The following is a 27299-nucleotide window of genomic DNA, read 5'->3' on the forward strand; positions in this document are numbered from 1 at the left end:
TGTATAACCTTGCCCCTTTGTTGTGAACAAAGGGACAATGCCAATAACTTTACAGAAGCAGTATAAATGATGATTAACTTGAAACAATAAAAAACTTTGCACACGAAATATATAATCTTGCCCCTTTGTTGTGAACAAAGGGAGCCTAGAGGTCTGAGAGCCCACATATGTTAAAGCGCTCTGTGTTTTTTCATGAGAGGCCTCATTTCTATTTTGAGGGAGTCTTTGCCTCCATGTGGGCATCGCATTGTGACTACTAGGGTATTGCATAGTTGTCATTTGTGAATGACATCATGCAGAAATCCTTTGGCAGTGGGTGCTTGCTTTTGTTGGGGTGTGTCATGGGTTAAGGGCACATGGAAAAGGTGTTACAACTAGTGCAAATCCAAGCATGTCAACACACTAAGTGTGCGAAAATTTCAACCTTGTATAGAAAATGATGCTGAACCCATGGGTACGAGGAGGACTCGAGTCCCTGAAGATTGATTTGCCTTGTTAGACCTGCCATGTGGTGAAGCACCGGTCGCCTCTCGAACATGCATAATGGCTTAGTTAGATCAATGAGTTGTAAGAAAAATGAGCCAGTGCTATCTTTACACACATGCTTGCTTGCTTGCTACAGTCATGGGCGACCATGGTACAGAGGGGGACATGGGCATACTTGTGGCTAATTATTGGAGGATCTCCATGTGGCATGCTCATAGCCATATGGGTGACCATGGCACAAAGGGGGACATGGGCATACTTGTGGCTTGTTATTGGAGGATCTCCATGTGGCATGATCCATACACGAGCATCTCTTTTGTGGCTCATGGCTTCATTTCTGTACCAATTTTGCATGTGCCACTGTAACTTCCTAGACACATGTGGCATGATCCATACACGAGCATCTCTTTTGTGGCTCATGGCTTCATTTCTGTACCAATTTTGCATGTGCCACTGTAACATGCAGATATTGCAATGTTTTTGATCCGTTACAGACCAGACGCAACCTCTTGATCCAAAACGTGCTTTATGATCCTTTTACAGACCATAGTCAGCAAGAGGACTCTGTGTAAGATGCCATTTCTGCCTACTTTTCGCATGCATGCTTTCATCTCCATATGTTGGTCTCCAATCAGATCAAGTTTCATGTTAATCTCCACCTGATGAAAGAGCTATTGCGGCTCTCCAATTAGCTCACGCATGAGGTTTTCCCCATGAGATCACGCACGCAGGATCCATCGTGAAACGGAGGATATGAGCAGGTGTTTTTCTAAAGCTTTTCGATGAAATCATGGAGATCAAAGCAGGATCCCTGGTGAAATCGATTCTATAAGCAATGTTTTTCTTTTTTTTTTTGTGAAATCATTGAGATCAAAGCAGGATCCATGGTGAAAGAGATTCTCTGAGCAATTGTGTTTTTGTGACTAAATGATGGAGATTGAAGCTTTTTGCTCATCTGAGCATGAATCAGAAGAGGGGTTTCATAGGAAAAACCTCTTTTCAATGGAGACAGATGAAGTAGAAGAAGAAGCCATTTTGAGCCAGGAGATATGGAGTTCTCTGCCAAATGACGCCGTAGAGAGGGTGATGCTGAGCCTGCCCCTGCTTAGCCTTCTCAGGGTTAGATCTGTCTGCAGAGGATGGAAATCTGCCATAGCTTCCAAAAGCTTCACAGATCTGTACTCACAAAACTGCAAGCAAAACCCTTGGCTTCTCATCTTCCCGAACAATGATGCCAGTGCAGGCCTGGCTTATGATCCATCATCAAAAAGATGGCTTGACCTGCCTTTCAGGTTCTTGCCCTTTGAATGCAGAGTTGTTGCCACTGCACAGGGCATGGTTTGCATGATCCCCAAAGCAAGCCATCATAAAGAATGGCTTGCATGTAACCCTATCTCTAAGGTTTGGAAGGGTATACCATGCCCCCCGGGCCTCTTCAAGCTGTTCTTCCTTGTTGTCGGGTTGTTCGTAGAAGAAGAAGATGCAAGCCTCTTCAAGGTTGTCATGGCCGGCTCGGAGCTTGTGGCTGAGGACTCCAGACGGTTCAACCTCGCTACAGAAGTGTATGATTCAAGCCTTCATTACTGGAAAAAAGGGGGTAGCATGTTCCTTGATGCACCCCTCTCACCGTGGAAGGCGACATGCAGGGGTGTCATGTACTGTGTCACGGGTTCACTACCTTACAGAGTGCTGGCATATGACGTGAAGAGGGGAGTCTGGTTTGAAGTAAAAGCACCGATGCCAGGAAGTCTGACCTCTGTGAGGCTCATAGATCACAGCGGGTGCCTGTTGATGGTTGGAGGGGTCGGGAAAAATGGCATAACCACAGAGATCGGCATGTGGAAGCTCGACTCTACGGGCATAGGATGGATCGCATTAGGGTGGATGCCACGAGAGTACCGCGATGATCTGCTGCAGTCACTTTCGAGGCGGTTTGTCTGCATTGGCCAGGGCAACTTTCTTTACTTCAGCAACAAAAGGTGCCATGGAGTACTTGAACATAACATACTTGCAAGGTCTTGGCACTGGATACCTGTGAATCCTTTCTTTGTAAATATACACTACCATATGCTTCGGGGATATCATTTCCAGCCAAGGTTGCAGTCCTGATGGGGTGGCATATCAGCAACCCTGGCCAGGTAAAGGCACAAATTATTGAAAATTGGATGTGGGTCTATTCTTTCATGTAATATTTTATATAAATTGTGTAGCATTGAAGCCATTTTGAAGTCGTCAAAGTGCAGGGCTGACTCATATATGTTTATAAGCTAAGTAGCATATCAGGAGATGTTTATTGCATGTGGTATTGGAGGTCTTCTGATCATTGTTTTGCAATGATTTACACTAATGGTGTTTCTATGCAACGTTCCAGTAATGGCTAGATTTCAAGCACACTTTCATGTTAATGCTTTTAACCAGAAGAAGATATCTAACTCGTTGTTGATGCTTCTTCAATGGTGTTTATGTTGTACATGTCAGGCCACTCATTCTCACAAATTAACAGCTATCATCATCGCTTAAAGTAAGGCAAGTTTTCACTCATTTTGTGTGAGTGAGTGAGCATGTGTGTGTGTGTGTGTGTGTGCACGTGCACGTGTGCACGCGTGTGCAAGCATCATCATGCCAAAGGCACGCTACATGATGCTTCTTTGTCATAAATAAAATGGTTCGAGAGCATGATATGATAAAAGTTATTTTGGCATGATTTCTTTTCAAGTGAAGCCTTGAAGGGCCCAAAAATGCCTGATGCTATTGTGAAACTCTCATTGCCTGGATTTCCACTGTTGACGACTGCTTATAACGAATAGATGATAGCGAACAACAATCAGCTTTAGCCTTCTGCAATATCTTTAAAAGGTGGAGTTTTTACTTAGATAAGTCATCTTCGTCCTTGTTTTTGGTGTTTTAAAAACCGGTTGGAGGGCCCTATTCATGACACCATAAAAGATACTTGATTTTCTATCAATCTTTCACTCTAGGAAGTAAACATGTTGTTTGAGTGCATCTTCTTCTTTGCAAAGCTATGAAAAAGACCAGATGCAACCTTTTAATCCAAGTGTGTGTGTGTATACTTTCACAAGACTTAAGTATCCATAAAAGGAATACAGATTTAACAAAAGAAAAGAATGTAAATCTCTCAAAAGAAATAGATTTAGATCTCATTAGTATTTGATTTGGGTCAAATAAAGCACCAAACACTTGGAGGCAAAGTGAGGTGACTCAAGTTTAGATTCCTTAATATTCATACATGTGATAAATTTAAATGAAAAAAAAATACCAAGCTTTGTTTCCTTCTCCCATATTGTTTAGTCATACTTCATCCACCCATTTAATGCAATTTATGTTCTGTTTCAAGCAATATTTACCAAATTAATGTTAACGTGGTAAGTATTTTTAGAGATGCTTAGGTCATTGATCACACATACAACCATTAACCACATTATTAGTGATCTCTATTCTACAAATCTAAATACTCTCTAGATAATCTCAATTGCTAAAAATAATACCATTTTGTTTGTATTTTTCTTTGGATAATGCCATTTGACAAATAATTTGGCAAGTTCTCATTTTCCATGTAGAGCATTTTTATGAAATTCTTTGCTCTTAGGTCATGTATGTGTATTGCACACATGGAAGATATATGCTAAGATAAATGAATATGTCGATACCTTGAAGCTTCATGCTACCAATGAGTTAAGCATACCTCCATTGAATGATATATGCTAAGATAATGAATATGTAGATACCTTGAAGCTTCATGCTACCAATAAGTTAAGCATACCTCCATTGAATGATCATGAAGAAAAGAAGAAAAGCATTAAAATCAGCTTTAATTTGCTATGCACTAGAGGGGACTTCGAACAATTGAATTATTTGGCATTGATAATCTCTAATCATTAATTTATGGTTAATGAACCAATGCTTCTTGCTATGTTTTTAAAAATGCATCTTTAAAGAACGTAAAATAGCCATGGTATTGACTGTCATACCTAAGAAGCTACAATGGAAACAAGCTTGGAAAAGAAGGTATCCCATCAACATGTATAGCTTACATGTAAACCATGTATGTCTACTTGCATTGTTTATACTTGGTATGGTCTCTTTATGTATGTATCTTACTTTGTGCCTCTTTCTCATGTCAATTTACATTCTATGTGAATCTTACCTAGTTTGATGTATCTTTCTATACTACTATGCATGCATACTATTGTGTAGATACACAGTCTTGGCATGTACACTATTTAACTAAATGTTGACCCATCATTGTCCTATGGAGTTCTCATGTTTCTTAGCATGTTAACTGCATGTCAATATATATTTGTTTGAAGGCCTACATTTGATTAGCATTTGTGATGCAATAAGTGTGAAGCTACGCACTATCAATGATAGTTGTATGCAAAGCCAAGAGGGCAATGATCGTACAGTAACAAAGAAGCAAAAGGGGAATAAATTCTCTATTCAAAGCATTTCAGCATGTTCAAAAGCCAAGCATGCTTCTTTTATTTTTGTGTTGTTTTTACATGTACCCTCCTCCTATGGGTGAGCACACATGTTTAAATTTGAGAGTTAATCTTTTAAAAAAAAAAGCATGAATAGTAGTTGTCTGCAATTTCTGTGAAATATTTCCACGAGATTTATTGTTCCTTGTGTTACTATTATCAAACAACCTACTCTCCTTGTTGCACTCCAACTCTCCTAGTGCATTGGTTTATGCACATCTATTTTAATTGACATGGATTCAACTATACTCGTTCAAAAAAAAAAAACAAGCACACTAGATCTCTCTCTCATAATATAGCTAAAAGCTAAGATTTTTGATTCCCTTCTTAAAGCATCCACTTATTTTTGAATTACGTGGATGAAATTTTTTTCATCAATCAAAATACTTCAATTGATGCATTATTTAAGAGAAACAAGTCTTGTCAAAAATATTTTAGACAAACAAATTAATTCATAATGAAGCAACATACAAGAACAAATTTGTTACACTTCAATATACCGTGCCATGTTGCTTAGCATGCTCCACTACAGCTGTAATAGTACTTTTGCTATAAGAAAAAATGGGCTCAAAATAGCAACTAGCCTCATATAGGCCCCTAGTATTAAAATCATTATTCAAGTGGATAGGGACAATGTTTTGAAAGGAGTCAACTTAGCAACTAAGGATCCTACAACAATTTAAATTACTAATCCTGAGAAAATTGCAATATGTAAATAAGAGCCTTTGAAACTTGGGTGGCAAAGTGGATCATCTTGCTTGTATTCTTCTACAATCATCTAAAGGATCAAAAGAGCTTTCAAGGAGCTTTAAATCTCACACCAAGTTTTCCTCAACTTGGGTGGCGATGTGGTTCATCTGGCGTGTATTCTTCTGAAATCGTCTAAAAGATCAATAGAACTTCCAAGCAGCTTTAGATCTCACACCAACTTTTTTTCTTCCCAGGATGGGGATGGGAAGATTATGAATAGTGAGGACTATGGAATAGTTGCACATCAATAAGTACTACAAAAAATTTCTGTAGTATAGTAAATGTACATAATGATAACTTTTTGCTTGTATGAAACAAGGCATAGGGTCAATGTAGAACCTAGCGTGGTGGAGAGTTTGCCAACAAGCATTGTTAACATACCATCCTCAATCCAAGTTTGTCAATTGAAAAGTAAATATGAATACCTTCGGACTCAGACATCAGGTGCCAAATGTTATATGAATGTCATGATAGTCTGAGTGCTGGTCATCATGGAATACTAAAGATGTATGCACTAGTTAAGAGAGATTTATTGGTTTGGCTTAAGTAAGGACGTCCAAGACTATGTCTTAAATTGAAAGGTTGCAAGCTTGTCATAACCTTATTTTTGAATAAGGCTGTGAGCTTGTCATAACCCCTTATTTTTGAATCTTCTTCACTAAGATTTTCCTCTTAAAAGAAGCACTGTGGCGGCATAATTGAAATTCAAATAATAAACCATTTAAGACACTTGCACACACGAATTAATTGCATATATCTTACAGGGCAGTGCACCTCATCTTGTAGATTTACAGACACATTCTGTTAATATTACAAATGCAACTCATGTAAGTAAACAATAACCCATCTACAGTATGAAGATCCTCTTACCATTACAAGCATTCATCCCAGGGTGTCAGACATGGTATAGTCAGCAGGCCCGGACATGCCACCTCTACTATGTCTTTTTAACAAGAGTAAACGTGATTGTTGTTCATCCTATTAGCTTTGCCATGAAATCTTATCAATATCAATCACGTGATATGCATGCACCAATATTGCCTAACAATTTGAACTGGTTGCATGCACACCTCTATCAAGCAGCCTAAACCATTCTGGATGCATACATAGAAATTTACCGCAATTTACCAAGTCAAGTCATGGCATCATAAATATTGCAGCACTGTGACTTATTAGACTTCCAGTATTACATAGGTTGATGCCCACAAATGTATCATGAAATGTAAACAAGATGAACGAACAAGATTTTTAAAACTGTGCATTCTGAACCCTTGATGAAAGCAACTAAGCCTTGTGTTTCTAACTTCTGCGACATCCCCCTAGTGACACGACAACCACCATGCACAAAGACCTCTACAACTGACTTTAACAAATACCTCACTAAGACTTCTTGCTTGATGAACTACCAAGGTTAATAATTTGATCAGTTTTAACATTTAAAACTATCCCTTCAACTCTCACCAGTACACATCCACACAGCAAGAACAACTGCACCAAGGAACCTATGCTTACTAAAACATTAAAAGTGGACTTCAAACAAGCTCTTAATCCACTTGTGCCCAGACATGCACTTTTTTTTCTTACATAAAAGACATGCCCTGATTTTAGCCTGAAATGGTAGCATGAGAAACATAGTCAGGTCCATATCATGAGCCCAATTTACTTTCCCATAAAGAGGCTACCTTGTTAACAAAAATTTTCTTTCCAGATCTGATAGTTCTGGCTCGAAAAACAAAAGGCAAGAAAAACATAGTACTCCCCCCATTGATAAAGAAAAGGCACTGCTGTACCTCTACTGTCCAGGTCTATTGACTGGCTCTAAAGCTTCAATCATCACAACACTGTTGCCCCTGATCACCTGCAAAAACCAATGTCAAGGAAATAAGTGCACTGTTTTAAGGGTAACCTAGAAAGCCCTCTCCTTAAGGATTTAGTTTCCTATAACGCATCATTAAAACTCCTGTGCTGAGAAACTGCATACAACTGAAGCACCCACTTCCCACCCAAGAGGCCCCCATTAAATGTGTGAACTGTGCATGATATAGAGATTGAAAAGAATTTGAAAACCACAGGGTGTAGGTCTAGCTTCCTAGTAAGCATTATTACCCAATCCTTGAGGGACAACTGAGATATGCTTTGCAGGCTAGCCTTTATTCCTATCGCACAGAAAAGAGTTGCTTCAAGTAAAGGTGTTTTGTAGCCAGAGGGAAAATTAAAAATGCTTCCTGCCTGAAACCCAATGCTGGTTATATCGCTTGACTGGTCTTTTGGAACAACAAAAGTGAGCTAGCATTATGCACGCACAGGCTTCAAGACAGAAAAGTGAGACAGAAGGCCAGCCTAGATCTTTGTTAAAGACATTGTAAGCTTTAAAAATGGAGCATTTGAATGAGGACCCAGAGGAGCTTGGACAAGTATGAGGTTCTCTTCATTCCCGAATCCTAAGTGAAAGACCATTCTGACAGTTCTGCAGGTTTTGAGGGCTTCATTTGCATCTCAGTTTGATGTAGGATCACTGCCTACATGCTCCAAGCAAAAATATACCCAAACTAGCCAAGCACCTGTGAACCGAGCAGATGATACAGACAGGAGCAGGCAGCCTTTGCCCCGTAAGGAGGGAGGTAATAATTTTAATGGCCCCTGAGACTTCTCACAACAATTACAAGAACAGCAAAAGAGCCTAAGCGACAATTGAAAAAACATCCTGGAAGAATGAAACTAGAAAACCCCCAAATAGAAGTGAAAAGAGAAAACGGATTCCCACATCCTGCCACAGGTTCAGCTACCGAGTTTGAGTTTAGCTAGGCAGTTGGTTGAAGGCACAGCACAATGGCTTTCAACATGGGTGCAAATAGCTGTATCAGTGACTTCACAATTCATAAGCTTGACCACCTCATGATGCCACAACCGAGTGGGGAATTCATTTTGATACGGCAATTTAATCTGGTGCAGTATCTCCAAACTTGAGAGTCAATGCTACTTGATTTGGAGATTGATGTAACAATTTAGTCTATTAAACACTTGAATGTTTTTTTTTCCCTTTTTTCCTTTCTTTTCTTTTTTTTTTCCCTTTTTTTTCCAACTAGCCTTAGGCCCAAGATCCTCCCATAGTTACTGTTTTCTCAACGCCCATATGAACTTTTTTCTGCCCGTAGACAATGCCACCAAGGGAGCACCTAGTGGGGGTTTGAACCCAGGAGCTCCTGGTCCCAAGACAAACATCTCACCACTTGGGCTACCACCTCATTGGCTACACACTTGTATGTTGTCTGAGCAAAATTATCTAAAAAGCACTTTGTTTGGCAACTCAAGGTTTGCACATCTGATTGTGAAGGAGTTCACTCTGCCTGACTTGTGCAACAGCATTGCAAGTCAATGACCCTATAGAGGCATCTAGGTTCTTGTATACATGGATTACCCTCAAGCACACATAAATATGGCACAAATCCCACATTCAAAATCATATCACTGGATCTCAGCATGTTCAAGGTTCATAGTGTACCTTTTGACATATGTTTAGCAGCATCTAGCTAGGTTTCACTTGCACATGATTAGCTGCGTTTGGCTTTTTGTGTGTGTGTGTGTGTGTGTGTGTGTAGAGAGAGAGAGAGAGAGAGAGAGAGAGAAGAGAGAGAGAGTCAACTCACCACCATGCCAATCTCATTTCGATCATTTCCATTGATTTCTATCGTGCCATCAAGGACCAGATTCATAAACTGGTCGTAACCACGTAAAGTGCCCACGACCACTCGATTTGCATTCAACTTAACTGTCAATAACAAAAACAGGTGTCAAGAAAATCAAGGGCAAGAAGCAAAAGCAACTTACATGTGAATTGAAATCTCTCTCTCTCTCTCTCTCTCTCTCTCTCTCTCTCTCTCTCACACACACACACACACACATGTGTTTGTATATATCTATATAATACACTCATACACACACGTGTATATAAATACTGTTCCAAAGAAGTCTTGAGCACTTACTGTTTAGTTTCTTGTCCATGTACCTGCAGACCAAGAAAAAGATTGCCCATGTTAATAGGCAGATCAAAAGCCTTGCTCAAAACCCCTAAAATTACAACTTTAGGCCACTGAAGCCCATATCCCACCTAAAGAAACCCTTGCTACAAAACCTTGACTCCTAAAACAGTATTTAGCAGCATCACAGTGCACCCTGAAAATACTAAACCCTAGAACCCTTATCCCCTCAACAGAAAACCATTACTGTAAAACCCTTAACCTGCAAACAACCAAGCCCAATAAAAACCCTAACGGGTCTAGTATAAAAACCCTAACCAAAAACCCTAGCTTAGTAGAAAAAGCGCTTACTTCTTAAGATCTGGAGGCTGGCCTGACTTGCTCATGGCGACGACGATGCTGCAATTGGGTCTTCAAGTGAGAACCTAAACCTCGCCTCCGTAAAACTTTTTTTTTTGGGAAAAAGCATGTATGAAAAAATTTGAGTTGGTTGTTGATTTTTGCTTGAGTCCCCACTTATTGTAATTAGAGAAAAATCTAATAGATTAGGATGATGTTGCAATGGAGAGGAAGAAAATTTGGAAATGTTTTCTTATTTTTATCTCTGTTGTTTTTTTTGGCATTCACCTTGTACTCCTCCAAAAACATTCATTAAACCAATCAATTCATCATACCACCCCCTAACCAAGTGGTCATTGAATTAACATGGTTAAGGTTTAAACTTTAATTGCATGTGCTGTCAAGCTTCGCCGCCTGATTCCACGCCTCCTGTAGTTGAATGTGTTAACAAATTTTTTGAGCATTTTGGGCGCATTTCTAGGCTTATTTGCATGTTCTAAGCATCCCAAGAGCAGTGTCAGTTCGAACTGTTTTTGTTCAATTTTGGGTTTTGTCCATAGAGCAGCAGCAGCATTTGGTGTGAAGACAGGGCTGTCCTCATCTTCAACATTGTATCTTCGAGCTTATCTTCATTAGCATCATCAATATTATCATCGATTTCTGCATTCTTGCGAAGTATCGATTCCACACTCTACACTCTACAACTTTTCATACACTTTGTAGGTTTCCTTTGTTATCAGTGATCTACTGGTGGCCAGTCATATCCGTTACATTCAGTGGGCATTGACAGTACCTCAGTAGTTGGGATATTTGCATTTTGTGTCATAGATTAGTTGAAATAACAGGCAATGATGTATTTGGGATGTTTTCCACTGAGGATAAGCTTGATAAGACCAACTACCCATTGTGGTCCTATATAATGTGCCATGTATTGGTCTCCGAAAGGCTTTGGAATGTTGTTATTGGCTATTCTCACTGCTACAAATGATGGGACAATAATTCTCTCATAAGTCTTATTTGTGCCAAGCATCAAAAAGAACTTGCTCTGTCAGTCTCTGCCATTGCTAGGGCAAGCCTAGTGGTCAAATTTGTTGATGACAAGTGTACAGGTCATGACAGGAGTGATGAAGCCTATCATTATGGTATTCAGTACTCTAAGCCATGGGCATGTTGGACAAGTATGAGAGATTGGCACATAATGCTTGTTCGGTTAATACCACACGTGTTATGAGCGATGCCATCCCACTTTAGTCACTTGAATTTTGGCAATTTGTTACGCCTTAAAAGGTAAGAGATGGCTTCATAGTTGCCAAAGCTTGAGGCTCCTGTCAAACATGTATGTGAGGGGTGGGCATCATTCCTAAAAGACGGATCAGTTAGGGTTGTCTAAAAATTACAGCTTATAAATAGTGATGTATGTGGTCCCATGAGGATACCATTGATTAGGGGATATCTCTATGTTGTGACTTTTATTGATGACTACTTTAGGCACACATGCTATGCTTAGACACTTTATTTCTATGGCTAAAAATGTGTTTGCATTGTAAAGTTGGCACCTTTTATATAGATCAAGAGAGGGAGTATATGTCAAAGGAGTTTCATGTATATATGGCTGAAAAAGGCATAAAACATTAATGCACAATACCTTATACACCTAGGCAAAATAAAGTGGTTGAGAGGAAGAATGTTAAAAACATGGGTATCTAAAGCAAGAGGGGGACCTCACGTGTATGTGTGTGTGTTCCAATACTATGCAAGGAAGAATGTTAAAAACATGGGTATCTAAAGCAAGAGGGGGACCTCACGTGTATGTGTGTGTGTTCCAATACTATGCAAGTAGACAAAGTGCAAAAAGTAGATAAGTGGTTCATACCATTTCTTGTCCATAGGCTCTTCTTAAATACAATTAGAGGTAGTATACAACTTGGCCATGATTGGCTCTCTTCCATATAATCTAGGAAATCTCTTGCTTAGTTGGCTACACCTATGCCACATCATAGTCACCTTTACACCTCATCATTATCCTTATCTTTCCACACTTTTACAACATGTTCACATGCTTAGATTCGTCCACACACACCCATTCCCCCTCAAGGAAAACTTCCTTGCACACCCATCCTATACTCTAGGTCTTCTGCTTGAGTAGCCCAACATTGGTGCCTAGAATCCTACAATCTAGTGTTCTCTTAGCTTACTCACCTGAACCTTGACTAAAGTTCCCATACATTGTCACTTGTCCACGTCACTGGCTCAGAGGTGACTTCACACATTCATACCACTTGGCCTACATCATTGGTGGTTCAAAGGTGGTTTTACAATTGAGGGTTCGTACTTCTTTCACATTGGGTTGTGGGATTCAATACATCTCAAAACAAAGTTACATGCCCCGGTGCTTCTTGGGTTGGTTGATTTGTTGATACTCTACCATGCTCATTGATTGAAGCATAGCCTTTGTCTTCTCCATCTCCTAGTCTTTAACTGGCACTTCAAGGCCTTTAGCTTGATTTTCATTGCATTGATCCTTTACAAGCTCTTCTATCTCCACAGTCATCAATATACATGCATCACTTGTGGCAACCAAGTTCTCCAGCAACTTGGTGAGTGCTTCACTTTACAGGACACGGCCTTAGCACACTCTGATTGCAGCCACAGTTAACAATCAATTCCTCTTCACAGGTTCCTCTTCACAGGCAAGTATAGATGGGTGCTCATGGGATGCACAATGCACACTTATAACATAGGGTTGGAATGCTACTACAAGATTCAATGCTTGAGAAGATCTTAGCTTATGCTTATAACACACATAGCCAGTGTCTAATCTTAGCATAAAATGGACATGTGGCATAATATATAGAAAGTAGAAATGTACAACCACAATTACTGCTTGAAGTATAGCATGAAATAGGTGTACTACGGTGTGTGCTGTTGAGATATCGAGCTCATCTAGTGAGGCGGTGGACACTGATGACCCACTTGGGGGATAGGCCCCACCCTTACACCACTGGCATGATTGGTGAGATCATGGGTGATATGCGGTCAGTGGGATGATAGGCTGTGTGACAGCCATTCTAGAGATTGGCATAATTATCGCGCGAGCTCATTTAATTGGGTTCACACTATAGAGAACCCTAGTATGTATTTGGTTGAGTACCTTTTCATATGGTGTGTACTCCTTGAGTGTTTAGAGAAGCACAGGAAGTGGTACGAGGGTAAGAGCTTCATCTACTCTTTCCTATTTGTGTTGGCGACTACACCCTTGTCGAGAGCTCTACGGGAGGCACCGGCAAACGATCTCTGATTGAGGAGCTTTCTTTGCGGAAGTAAAGCTACAGGGCAGCTATAAAGTCCTATCGGACAAAATTTTACGGGCAGAAGATGCATTTCGGGCGTGTAACGACCTCCATTTTTTAGAAAGCAGGCGATTTCAAGCACTGCGAGCGACAGGTAAGTCATCGATTCTCTGCAGAACTTTGCAAGAAGACAGATTGGTTGTGCAGACATTGTGTGTGCTGCAAGAAGGTCAAAGAGTTGCCATTGGGTGTATGTATGCACATTGAGGTCACTGGTTTGTGACATTTGAGTGTATGTATGCACATTGAGGTCACTGGTTGTGACATTTGAGTGTAGTACAGTATCACTACAGAAAATAAAGCAGTTTGTGCAGGACAAACCAGAGTGCTGTTTCTGGTAAATTTGTGTGTCTGGCAAGATGTCAAATGATGGCATAAACCAGATTGTTGCTGAAGAAGCTTGATAAGAACAACTTCCATGCTTGGAGGTTCAGGTTGACAAATTTCCTGATGGGAAAGTGTTACTAGGACTATATAGAAGGTGAGCATGAAGAGGCACCGGAGATACCGGAGATCAATCCGACTGCTACAGATGTGAAAGAGTTCAAGGATTGGAACCAAGGAGCCATAAAAGTTATGTATTGGCTCTCTATCAGTATACAGGACACCATGATTGGGCACATATAGGATGCCAAGTCACCCAAGGAGGCGTGGGACACCTTGGTAAAACTCTATGAAACTAATACCAAGGCACGAAAGATACAGTTGAAGAATGAACTTCATACTGTGGAGAAAAAGAGTATGTCTATGAATGACTATGCATTGAAGATCAAGGGTACTGTGGAATCCCTTGCATCTATTGGTGTTTCAGTAGATGATGATGATAAGGTGGAAGTCTGTCTACGTGGTCTCGGGCCACAATACAAGGCGTTCAAGACGTCTATTCAGACTCGGGAAAACATTCCCAATTTCACAGATTTGGTGTCTATGTTGATTATAGAAGAGAAGAGCTTGGGCGAAGACCAACAGTCTTCACAAAACAAAAACAGTTCAGAGCAACAGGCCTTCTACACAAGTTCAAGAGGAGGCCGTGAACGCGGCCAAGGAGGTGGCCGAACAGGTAATGAGAATTATGGCCAGCAGAGCAGCAACAACAACAGTCCTAGAATTCACAACAACAACAACACGCAGGTGGAAGAGGCCAATTCAGAGGCAAGGGGAGTCAAAGAGATCATGGAAATTGGCAAAGGCAGTATAATGATACACGTGGATGGTTTTACTAAGGTAAGCTTGGACATGTGCAGGCAGATTGTTATAAGAAGCAGGCTGACATGCAAAATGGGAAATTACAACAAAACAACTATGCATCCTCGAGCAGAAACAATGAGGATAATGAAAGGTTGTTTGTTATGCAGCATTGCCATGTCTGAAAATCTTGAAGCAGCACATAAAGATGATGTATGGTACGTTGATTCAGGTGCTTCGAACCACATGACAAGTCATGGGGAGTGGTTCAAGGAGATGAAAAACCTTGAAAGACCAGGTTTTGTGGAAACAGGGGATGACACTGCTCATCCAATTGCCCATGTTGAAGATGTGCCATTGTCTATGCAGGATGGTAAAGTGAAGTACCTTGCAGATGTACTTCATGTTCCGAACGTAACAAAGAATCTGGTTTCAATTGGCCACATGATTGAATAGGGTTTGCAAGTTCGGTTTAACCCTGATGGTTGTTATGTTGAAGACTTTAAAGACAAGTGTAAGTTGGTTGCAAAAGGCAATAGAGTGGGCATAATGCTTACATTGAATGTAAACATGCCTGAAGTGAGTGCTGCGATGTTTGCAAATGGTCCAGGAATTGCAGACACAGACATTTGGCATAAAAGAATTGGACATGTGAAAGTACAGAGAATGAAGTCTATGCAGACTAAAGGAATTGTGACAGAACTGCCAAAGTTTAAAGTTAAAGGTGTCCAGAAAATATGTGAAGCATGCCAATTTGGAAAGCAAACAAAGCATGTATTTCCACGTGACAAAAATGTGAGCAGAAATGCACTAGATGTTGTGCATTCAGATGTATGGGGTCCTACGAAGACCATGTCTATGGGAGGCCTACAGGTATTATGTGACATTTATTGATGACCACACAAGGAAAGTGTGGGTATACTTTATGAAGGAGAAGAGTGAGGTGTTCACTCATTTTCAGAATTTCAGAGTTATGGTTGAAAAGCAAACAGGGAAATATGTAAAGTGCCTAAGGTCAGATGGAGGGGGAGAGTACTTCTCTAATGAGTTCTCTGAATTTTTGAAGAAGAATGGTATTCGGAGATAGTTTACATGCAGATACACTCCGCATCAAAATGGAGTTGCTGAGCGGAAAAACAGGCACATTGCTGAGATTGCGTGAGCATTGATGGGAGAGAAGAATATGCCGCATAGCTATTAGGCTGAGGCTGTTTATACAGCAGTAGTTTACATCATGAACAGGACTCCAACTGTAGCCATACATGATGTAACTCCAGAGGAGAGGTTTACTGGTAGAAAACCTGATTTGTCTCATCTGAAAGTCTTTGGATGCATTGCATATGTGCATGTGCCAGATGAGCTGAGAACTAAGCTAGATCCAAAAGCTAAAAAATGTGTGTTTATTGGGTATTCCCGTGAGCAAAAGGGATACAGGTGTTATAACCCTGCTACACGTGAGTTGAGGGTAAGCAGGGATGTTGTTTTTTATAAGATGAGCAGCTGGTATGTTGCTGAAAAAGAAGCTATTAGGGCTGATGTGAGTGGAAATGTGGTTGCACAGAATACAAGTCAGCAATCACAGTCTTTGAGTGGACCAGGAGAGCCCTCATCTAGTGGTTCAGTTGATAGACCATGGAGTGGCAGGCTGCGTCATAATACCAGTCCTGCAAATGTGATTAGTACATCACATAAAGGCAAAGAGAAAGTGGTTGAGCCCCTTAGTATTCCTGACATTTCTGCAGGGCATTCGCATGTTGATGGAGTCGTGTGGCTGAGAGATGAGCCTTGATGAGGATCTTGGGATACCAGCTAAGAAGGCTATGGAAGCCATGAATGCAAAGTTGCGAAGATCTGGGAGAGTGAAGAATCTTGTGCAGAGGTTTATCTATGATGGTTATGTGGCACATCACTATGCATACATGGCAAAAGTTGTGTGCATTGATGAGGCTGTTGGAAATGTGTGTTGGGAGAAAGCTATGGATGAGGAGATGGATGCATTATATGGAAATGAGACTTGGGATTTAGTGCAATTGCCTGAAGGCAAGAAAGCCATTGGATGCAAGTGGGTGTACAAAGTAAAACATAACAGTGATGGAAGCATAAGCAGGTACAAGGCTAGATTGGTAGCCAAAGGATATGCGCAGACATATGGCATTAATTATGAGAAAACTTTCAGCCCAGTTGCCAAGATGGCAACAGTGAGAGTTGTGATAGCAGTGGCTGCGTCAAAGCAATGATCTTTACATCAGATGGATGTAAAGAATGCATTCTTGCATGGGGATTTGCAAGAAGAGGTGTATATGTTGCAGCCACCTGGTTATGAGGATGTGAGTCACCCCGAGCATGTTTGCAGGTTGAAGAAAACCTTGTATGGCTTAGAATAAGCACCAAGAGCATGGTCTGACAAGATTTTTGAATATCTTGTCACTATTGGCTTTCATGTAGCCAATGCAGATTTCTCGCTGTATGTGAGACATAGTGATAGAGAGGTTGTGCTTGTTGTCATCTATATAGATGACCTTATCATTATGGGGGACCATGATGTAGAGATCTTTGATGTAAAGATCTTGCTTAGACCGAAGTTTGAGATGAAGGATCTCGGGGAGCTCAGATATTTCTTGGGCATTGAGGTGATTAGGTCACCACATGGTATTGGATTACTACAGAGACAGTATGGCTTGGACATGTTGTCCAAGTATGGTATGACAAGATGTAAGCCTATCTTAGTGCCATTGGATTAGAATGGCAAGTTGAGTGTAGACTCAGGAGAGATTTTGGAGGATCCTACTATGTATAGGCGCATAGTAGGAAGCTTGATCTACATGACGATCACCAGGCTAGATTTTAGAATGGCAAGTTGAGTGCAGACTCAGGAGAGATTTTGGAGGATCCTACTATGTATAGGCGCATAGTAGGAAGCTTGATCTACATGACGATCACCAGACTAGATTTGAGCTATGCTGTTGGGTTAGTGAGTCAGTTTATGTAGGTTCCTCGGAAGCCGCATTTGGATGCATTGAGACGCACACTGAGGTATGTGAGGTCTACTTTGCATTGTGGACTATTTTATGAAACTGGGACAGAGATATGTCTACATGGGTACATAGATGCTGATTGGGCTGGTAGTATTTGATTGGGTACATAGATGCTGATTGGGCTGGTAGTATCTCAGATAGAAGATCTACTAGTGGCTTCATGTTTTCTTTGGGGAGTGCTGCTGTGACTTGGAGCAACAAGAAGTAGCCTACGGTTTCTCTATCCAGTACAGAGGCCGAGTACATAGGTGCTGCTATGGTAGCATGTGAGGTAGCTTGGTTGAGAAAGCTACTTTTTGTAGATTTGGGTCTATCAGTGTGGATAGACAAGTTATCATTTTTTATGACAACATCAGCAGTATACAGTTGGCCACCAAGAACCTAGTTTTCCATGCTTGCACGAAGCATATAGAGGTCCACTATCATTTTGTCAGAGAGAAGGTTTTGGTAGGAGACATTGACCTTGTTTATGTCAGCACATAGGATCAGGTCGCTGACATCTTCACAAAGCGTTGGGTACAGAGAAGCTCCGCAGATTCAAGGCTTCGCTTGGTGTACATGAGATGGAGTTGAGCTCAAGGGGGAGTGTTGAGACCCACTTGGGGGATAGGCCCCACACTTACACCAACTGGCATGGTTGGTGAGATCATGGGTGATATGCAACCAGTGGGATGACAGGCTGTGTGATAGCCATTCTAGAGACTGGCATAGTTATAGCGCCAGCTCATTTAGTTGGGTTCATAATATAGAGAACCCTAGTATGTATTTGGTTGAGTACCTTTTCATATGGTGTGTACTCCTATCTTTGTATATGGTGTGCTGAGTGTTGTGTAAAGAAGAAGAAGATTTTCAGCCTCTCACCTTGTGTGTTCTCTTTTAGGGTTTTGTGAGTGTGTGTGTGCTTGTAAGAGCTCAAGCTCTCTTCCCCCCCCTGCATCTTTTCATGTGCATACACACATGTGGTGAGGTCTCCCTTTGGCATATAGCAATATCCATAAAGGATCAGTTCTTCTTGTATAGACTATGTAGCCTCGCACTGAGAGGGCCCAACATGCCAAGACCCAAAGCTCTCTTCCCCCCTGCATCTTTTCATGTGCATCTTTTCATGTGCATACACACATGTGGTGAGGTCTCCCTTTGGCATATAGCAATACCCATAAAGGATCAGTTCTTCTTGTATAGACTATGTAGCCTCGCACTGAGAGGGCCCAACATGCCAAGACCCAAAGCTATGATATCATAACCCATGGCTTCAATATAGTTCATGAAAAAAGTCATGTGAACAAGCACCTTAAGAAGATCTTTGTAGTCCTCCACACACAACAGAGCTTTAGAGTCTCGCCAAGACACCTGAGATGCTGATCCTGGCTGCAATAGCACCAACGTAGCAATACTTGTGGCATTTCGAACTAGAGTACTGAGAGAGAGAGAGAGAGAGAGAGAGAGATACACTACAGTGATGGTGGCCAAGATAAATTGCAGGCTACTGCATGGATGATAGTCGATGATGGTGGAAGCACTCTTCTAATGGCTCCACACTCACACAGCAAAGAAGGGGTTGTAACTCCAAATTTGAAATTACTCAAAGAATACCTCTTGTTACCTTTATACTCTTGATTATGTCCATGGTCCTTTCTTCTTCTCTGCACACAGTTAATAAGTTGACCTTTTTTGGCTTTCCTCCTTGCCAGCTGTGTGCACTTACTAAGTGTGCTCCTACTTTAATGTGCTAGGTGTCAAGAGCTCCCCTGGCTCTGATACCATGTTAAAACATGGGAATCTAAAGCCAAGAGGGGGACCTCACTCGGTGTGTGTGTGTGTGTGTGTGCCAATAATATGCAAGTAGACAAAGTGCAAAAAGTAGACAAGTGGTTCATACCATTTCTTCTCCATAGGCTCTTCTTCAATAGAGCTAGAGGTACGATACAACTTGGTCATGATTAGCTCTCTTCCATACAGTCCATGAAATCTCTTGCCACATTGGCTACACCCGTGGCACAACATAGTCACCTTTACACCTCATCATTATCCTTGTCTTTCCACACTTTTACATGTTCACATGCTTACATTCGTCCACACACATCCATTCTAACACACGTATTTCAACAAAGAACAGATCTCTCATGGAGATAGCACGTTGCATGGTTGAAGGCTAGGATTTACCTCATGTTTTTTGGTTAGAGGCAGTTATGTGTGCCACTTATGTGCTAGAATAGATGCCCCACCAAGGCCTTGTAGACAGTAATCTCCCTTATGAAGCTTGGAATGGTAGGAAGCCCTCTGTGGCTCATTTTAATGTTTTAGGTTGTTTTACTTATGCTCTTGTGCCTAAGCAACAATGCAATAAGCTAGATGATAAGGCGATATAGCTTAGATGCGAAGATATGGACTCTACCCTTCACGCATAAAAGCATTGGTGAGTAGAGATGTTGTCTTTGTTGAGAACTTAGTTCAGCCCCCATGCTTTTATGTAGAAAATAACAAAATGTATGCTCATAGGACATCTTTGATACAGTGCTACCTTTGCACAATGCCGGGCAACCATAAGTGGAGTAAATGAATGCTCAAAAAGGTGATATAAATCAGCCCAGAACGACTAAAAATCAGCTTGAATTTCAGCCCACAAATTAGCCTAGCCATATAGGTGTCTAAGAGTATTCCAAAATGACTGTTGTAGACATTGCATGATAGCAAATTAGCTACTCCTTTACCTAGTAGGATGAGTAGGCTCTTATCATGTATCTTATTATTTTGTGGATCATGCTCTCATTGCTAGTATATGCAATGAAGAGGAACCTATTTCCTTTGAGAAAGCATGGGAAAATGGTCATTGGATGTAGGACATACACGATGAGTACAACTCAAAAATGATTAGTGTAGACATTGCATCAACAAATTAGCTACTCCTTTACCTGGTAGGACACGTGTAGATTCTCATCATGCATCTTATTCTTTTGTGGATCACGCTCTCATTGCCTATCATATGCAATAAAGAGGAACTTGTTTCCTTTGAGGAAGCATAGGAAAATGATCATTGGATGCAGGCCATACACGATGAGTATGACTCAAAAAATGACACTTGGTATTTAGCAGATTTACCTTTTGGTAAAAAGGCCATTGGTGCAAAGTGGGTATAGTGGGCATGTAGATCAAGCTACCCACTATGTGCCTGTATGTAGTGGGGTCCTCCAAAAGCTCACCTGTATCTACGAAAAGCTTTGCGTTCTACTCCAATGGCACTAAAATAGGCTTATAGCCTGTCATACCATACTTAGACATGTCCAAGCCATAATGCCTCTGTAATAACAAAATGCCATGAGGTGATCTCACCACCTCTATGCCCAAAAAATATATCAGCTCACCCAAATCCTTCATTTCAAACTTTTTCTTCAAAAGCCTCCCAACATCCTAATATATCAACATCACTATCACCAGTGTGATAATCAAGTCATCCACATAGATTACTAATAGCATGATCCCTCTATCTATCTTTTTCACATAAATCTACATTGGATATCTAAAATCCAATGGTAGCAAGATACTCCCCGCCATACAAGGCTTTGCATAACCTGCACACAAAATCTAGGTGTGCAACACTATGATCATAATGTACACAACAGTTGCTATTGCTTCTCCCCAAAAATAATGTGTCATGTTCTTTTCAGCCCACTTCATGTGCCTATTTTTTCTTTCTGCAACACCATTTTGTTGTGGAGTGTACCTGCATGTAAATTGTGTCTTGATTCCCTGCTTCCTCAGTAAATCGCTGCTCATTGTGGAGAAATATTATCCTCCACCATCTGATCTCAGGCATTTTAATTGCATGCCTTTTTCATGCTCGACCAAGGCTTTAAATCTCTGAAAGTGAGCAAACACCTCTCTTTTCTCCTTCATGAAGTAAACTCACACTTTCCTAGTGTGTTCATCAATGAATGTAACTGCTATTGTTACAGTCTTGGTCGGTCCCCATACATCTGAATGTATGACATCTAATGGCCTTGCACTGATATGATTTTCATGTGGGAAAGCATGTTTGGCCTACTTACCAAGCTGGCATGCTTGTGCATATCATCAACCTTAAACTTTGGTAAACCTGCAACAATATTTTGGGCCTACATAGACTTCAGCCCCTATACATTCACATGACCAATGCGCTTGTTTGGCCTACTTACCAAGCTGGCATGCTTGTGCATACCATCAACCTTAAACTTTGGCAAACCTGCAATAATATTTTGGGCCTGCATAGACTTCACCCCCTGTACATTCACATGACCAATGCGCTTGTGTCATATGTCAATATCTGCAATGACACATGTTCCATGCGCAAACATGGCTACCTTTACTTCATGCATGTTCACATCCAAAGTAAACATCCTGCCATTTCTGTTACCCTTTATAACCAAGTGACACTGATTTTTGAAGTCTTCCACAAAACATCCTTGAGGATCAAACCTCACTGGGACACCCTGCTCAACCATCTATCCAACAGAAACCAAGTTCTTTGTAATATTTGGAACATGCAATGGGGCTTTACTAACATGCGCAATGGAATGCGCAGTATCATCACCTGTTTTTACACCTGTTTTTACATAACCTGGTTTTTTCATTTTTTGCATGTCTCTAAACCACTCAACATGACTAGTCGTGTGGTTAAAGGAACTAGAATCCACATACCATGTATCTTGAGATCTTGACACATCTCTTGTTATGGAATTTCCATTTTGATTTCTTTGCCAACCACCTCGGCCTCTTTGGCTGCCCTTGCCTCTAGACTAGCCTCTTCCACCTGTGTATCATTGCTACTGCGAATCATTGGACTGTTGTCCAAAATTATGATTTCCTCGTCGGCCACTACCTTGGCCTCGACCACAACCTCTACCTGAATTGGAGTAGAAGGCCTATTCTAATGTATTCATGCTTTGTGATAAGAGTCCTCACCTAAAGCCTTTCCTTCTATGATCAACATAGACACCAAGTCCCGAAAGTTGGGAATATTCTCCTTGACTGCAATGGAGGTCTTGAATGGCTTGTACTCTTTGCCAAGCTCATTCAAACAAACACTCACCAAATCATCATCTTCCACCGATACATTAATGGACCCAAGGGTTTCAACAATGCCCTTGATCTTTAAAGTATACTCATTGATTGACATGCTTTTCATTTCCACCGTATGCAGCTCTTGCTTTAGCTGTAATTTCCTTGCCTTTGTGTTGGTTTTTGGAATGTCTGCACCAGATTCTGCCATGCAATTCTTGGAGTGTTGTCATCCTGTATGTGTCCTATCTCATTGTGTCTATGACACTAATGGAAAGCCAATACATGACTTTCCTTGCACCCTGGTTTCAATCCTTGAATGCCTTTATGTATGCTGGAGTGGCCTTCTCTTCAAACAACTCTGGAGGCTCCTCATTGTCTCCTGCGACATAGTCCCAAAATCCTTTACCCATAAGGAAATTGGTCATTCTAAACTTCCAAGTGTGGAAGTTGTTCTTGTCCAGCTTCTCATTGACAATCTGATTGATTCCATTACCATACATGTTTTCCTGCAACAATCAAAAAACTACAATAGATAATTTCTATATGCAACCTGTAACACAGCAATTTCTTATGTGACTACTATAGCGGCACTTCAGCATACCCCCTGTAGGTCACCAGATGTGACCAAAGTACATGTACATACACCTAATGTCAACAATACATGTACAAACACTGTCTGCACTCCCAACATGCACTATTGCACTATAATAACCAGATTTTGACCAGAGACAATTCCCAACCAGAACTTCCCAAAACTGTAGAAAATACCTTGTAGTGATAGAAGAGAGATAGAGACGCGCTCGAAACACAATTCTAGCTGAAAAACTTCAGTACCACATAGGCACCTCCACAAGCCTGCGAAGATAGGTCCTCAATCGGAGAGAGAAATCTCTCACCACTCACTTACCTTTCAAACTAGAATTGAACGACATGTGCAAATAAATCCACCATGACAAAAGTATATAGAAAGCACATAAAAGCATGAAGAAATTAACACAACACAAAGCATTGGGTGTATCCACCCCCCCAATATGAGTGCCTTCACTTGTCCCACATGAGGCGGTGTTTTATATTTATTCCAAAATAGCCCAAGGATTCATAAATAGCTTTCCTTACAAAATTGGTCTTATCTTTTACAAACAATAAGCATAAGTCTTACAAACATAGATAATTGCACTCACATGTGCACAAAATATAGCACACCCCAACTATACAAAACGGGTGATGGATGTAATAGCAAAACGTTGGCTCTGGCCAAATATATGAAGTATCTTCACATGATACCATAAATGATAAATATGTGCTATGGAAAGCCTTGCCCCCATATGATGTCCTAGTCGGCTCCATCATTGTGCTCAAGCAATAACATATTACTCAACAATGCCAACCATGTTAGTTACATACAATACAATTTCCTCACAATCAATCCCAACAAGACAACATTTTAGATAGGCATAAACATATGCACTTATAACACTCACTTAGTATATAAAACATAATCACCCATAATACCAATAACACTAGCATGGCAAGGCCCCAAATGTGCATATACCAAATAACACTAGCACGTTAGTATTTAATATAATGGAATCACCCATGATACCAACTACCAACATGGTGTAATGATATTTTGGGCATCCCAAATCTCCCATTAAAGGATAACAACTATAAACCCATAAAGAGCAAGATCATCATGTTATACATGTCTCATATGCCCCTCCGACCCATGTATTCATGACTCCAACCCATAAAAGAGTAGATCATCATGCCTAATATGCCCATTTGGCCCAACGTACACCTTAAGCAAGAATTATAAAGATGTCATTCCCTTAATCCCTTTTCCCTTGAGCCCATTTAAATAGACTATAGCCCACACATAGGCTTTTGACAAAAAAAAACATGCTACATTGACATATCGAGTTCTCTAAGGCTTTTTTTTAATGTTAGACATATAGAAATCCATGACTTGTATGCACAAGACATGTATGGCTCCTTGTGTATAAGGAATTGTGTTATGAAAAGAAAAAGCCCTAAGGGCCATGGAAACATGGAGCCCTCATACCTGGAGCAAATAGGAACAAATCCCTCATGCAACCAAGCCCATCATCCTCCTCTAGCTCATGTGATGGAAAGAAAGCACGCTAAGGAATGCATCAGAACCATGGATCGTGGTCCCCCCCTTTGTTTTCACGGACCATGATCCATGGTTCTGCTGTGGACTTATGAGGAATTTGTGGTCCGTGAAAACAAAGGGGGTGCATATATGCCTTGCTAACATATATACATGAGTAAATCCACTATGTAGCACTAACATGTGAAGCTTTACTAAGCTTTTTCAAGACAATAGTATCGTCTTAAAATTCAAGGGTAGTGTAGGTTCTTTTTTTGGAGTCATGTTGCATCTTAGGTTATTTTTTTTGTGGTGTTACAATGACATGGTTACTCATAAGCATTTTGGGATTTTAGATTTTTATAGTTGTAAGCATTTCTCAATTGATGATTTGATCTTTACGTGATAAGGCTGGCTTTTTTAGAAGTTATATGTCTATTGCATTTCTTTCCTATCACTAATAAAAAAGTTTATATTGATAATATTTGTGGAAGTGATTACCTTTTGTGTCCACACAGAAATTTGCACTCGTTGTGGATTTGACACTGCCATCCAAGTTGTTTGACTAAGTTTAATGTGAAGATTTTAGAATACAAATAAAGTTACGTGCATAGAACAAAATACACAGGAGTTTTTGAAATTGAACTCTTAAACACACTTATGATCACATAGTTTTCTCTCTCACTTAATTTCTGTTACCTAGGTATTAGTAATCCTCCTTAATAACATAGGAATGATATTGTCATTAACCATAGAGAAACAAAAAGATCATGCATGTTAGTCACAAATGCATGTTTATAAGATGAGTTCAAATAATTTATAAATGAGAAAACTATTAATAAGTCTACACAAGCTCATCAAACAAAAGGGGGGCTCAATTGTGAGCTCACTAATAAACCATGCAACGTGGTAATAGTATAATTGTTGATATTCACATCAACCATGGAGAGACCAAGAGACCAAAAGATCAAAATGGGGGAGCCAAACGCACTCAAAGAAGTAAAAAATAATGGGGGATCCAAATGCATCTAAGCCATTGAGGAGTTCATATCAGAACTGTAGAGAAATTAATGTTTTTGGGAAATGATGTGGTAACAACAAACCCCCTTTTTGTAGCTTCTTGGGACTTTCCTCTTAGGACTAGACCCTTCAGAGTTTTTGAATCCAAATTAATGATCAAGATCTCAAAGAATAAGTTCATTATTGTCACTAGGGTATCACAAGCATGGAAACAAGATATGTTTATTATTAATTAATAATAAACATTATTAATTAAAAACATGCCCATCACATAATTAATAATGTTTATTATTAATTATGTGATGGGCATGTTTTTAATTTGCCTTTTGTCTTCTTTCATCCTAGCCCATACACCATTGATTATCTCCTTCAAAAATAACCATAGATTTATAAATTAGAAAACATAACCAATACACCATTGATTACCTCCTTTGAAAATAACCAATCTTTTTTACTTAGATGTAATATGTCAAGTCTTGCCTATAACACAATTTCATATATGGTAGATATGTGTTAATAGTACTATAGCGTGAGGTCATGCACTTACGCCTTGGGCATTTTCTTCCCACTAGGTTTTATCCCATAGCCAATATACAAGCAACCTCATTCACAGTTTAGAGCAAGTATAGTTTAGGGTTGCTTTCTTATTTTATACTTTCTCTTTATACTTGTTGAGAGCTTCATCTCTCTCCTTTGAGCCTGCCAATCTCTGTGCACTTTTGCCACACGTGTCGGAGCTAGGGACTTGCCAGGCACAGTATGCGAGCCATGAATGGCTGCAAGCACACAACCAGAAACTAGCAAACTCAAATAGGGAGCAAAGGTGTGTCACTTCACGGCTCAGACCGCTGTCATGAAGGATTCTCACGCCGCAGTGAAGAAGGAGCCACTGCTGCCGCTCTACCGCCTCGCCGCTGCCATGCCGCCACGCAATGCTCGATCGTTATCCTCTCTCTCTCTCTCTCTCTCTCTCTCTCTCTCTCTCTCTCTCTCTCTCACACACACACACACACACACACACACACACACACACACACACAGGAGAAGAGGATGGAGAAGATAAGGCAAGAGCACTCCTTGTATTCAACACATTGAGAATGACAATTTTTAGGACATTCGAGGTGCGCCTCTCATCGGCGATCACCCAATCCCTTTACCCTTTACATGTGGTGCCGACAAGCCCGGCCCATGACTCAGAATACTTAAATTAATTATATGACGTAAAAAGTAATACGCCTCAATGTCCGTCATAGGTTAACATGCCCCCTTTCCTAATGTAGATTCCGTCCTCGGAAGCTATGGGATGGTAAGCTCGACAGGGGTTTGTTTGGTAGACTGTATCTGCAAAACAGGGAAGTAGAGTGAAAGTATGCTGGAATTGAAAAGATATAGAGTGTAAGAAAATCAAGCATGTTAGACCACAATGGAAGTTTGCCATGAGAACTTAGCTTAAGGGGTCACATGAATGAGCTAGCGTAGCAAATTAACAGGAGTTCAAAATTATTGAAAGT

General features: G+C 40.5%; 2 protein-coding genes across 3 annotated transcripts; one reads left to right on the forward strand and one right to left on the reverse strand.

The window, feature by feature from the left end:
- The first annotated feature begins 881 nt into the window (after positions 1 to 881).
- On the forward strand, positions 882 to 3099 carry LOC147613848 (F-box/kelch-repeat protein At5g15710-like). Its single transcript, XM_086781823.1, has 2 exons — positions 882 to 2624; positions 2965 to 3099. The coding sequence occupies exon 1, from the start codon at positions 1414 to 1416 to the stop codon at positions 2593 to 2595; it is 1182 nt and encodes a 393-aa protein (XP_086637949.1). The 5' UTR covers positions 882 to 1413; the 3' UTR covers positions 2596 to 2624; positions 2965 to 3099.
- Positions 3100 to 7261: 4162 nt separating this feature from the next.
- LOC147613849 (putative small nuclear ribonucleoprotein G) lies at positions 7262 to 10198 on the reverse strand. Of its 2 annotated transcripts, XM_086781825.1 has the most exons (5): positions 10064 to 10198; positions 9719 to 9741; positions 9383 to 9504; positions 7526 to 7593; positions 7262 to 7344 (listed from the first exon to the last, which is right to left on the reverse strand). In XM_086781825.1, the coding sequence occupies exons 1-4, from the start codon at positions 10096 to 10098 to the stop codon at positions 7528 to 7530; spliced, it is 246 nt and encodes an 81-aa protein (XP_086637951.1). In that variant the 5' UTR covers positions 10099 to 10198; the 3' UTR covers positions 7262 to 7344; positions 7526 to 7527. The 2 variants fall into 2 exon arrangements, with proteins under 2 accessions (XP_086637951.1, XP_086637950.1); XM_086781824.1 differs by having other exon boundaries at positions 7262 to 7593.
- Positions 10199 to 27299: the final 17101 nt, after the last annotated feature.

This window comes from Cibotium barometz, chromosome 43 (genome assembly GCF_041138505.1).
Source record: "Cibotium barometz isolate CiBa-2024 chromosome 43, ASM4113850v1, whole genome shotgun sequence".
In the NCBI taxonomy this organism is placed as follows: domain Eukaryota; kingdom Viridiplantae; phylum Streptophyta; class Polypodiopsida; order Cyatheales; family Cibotiaceae; genus Cibotium; species Cibotium barometz.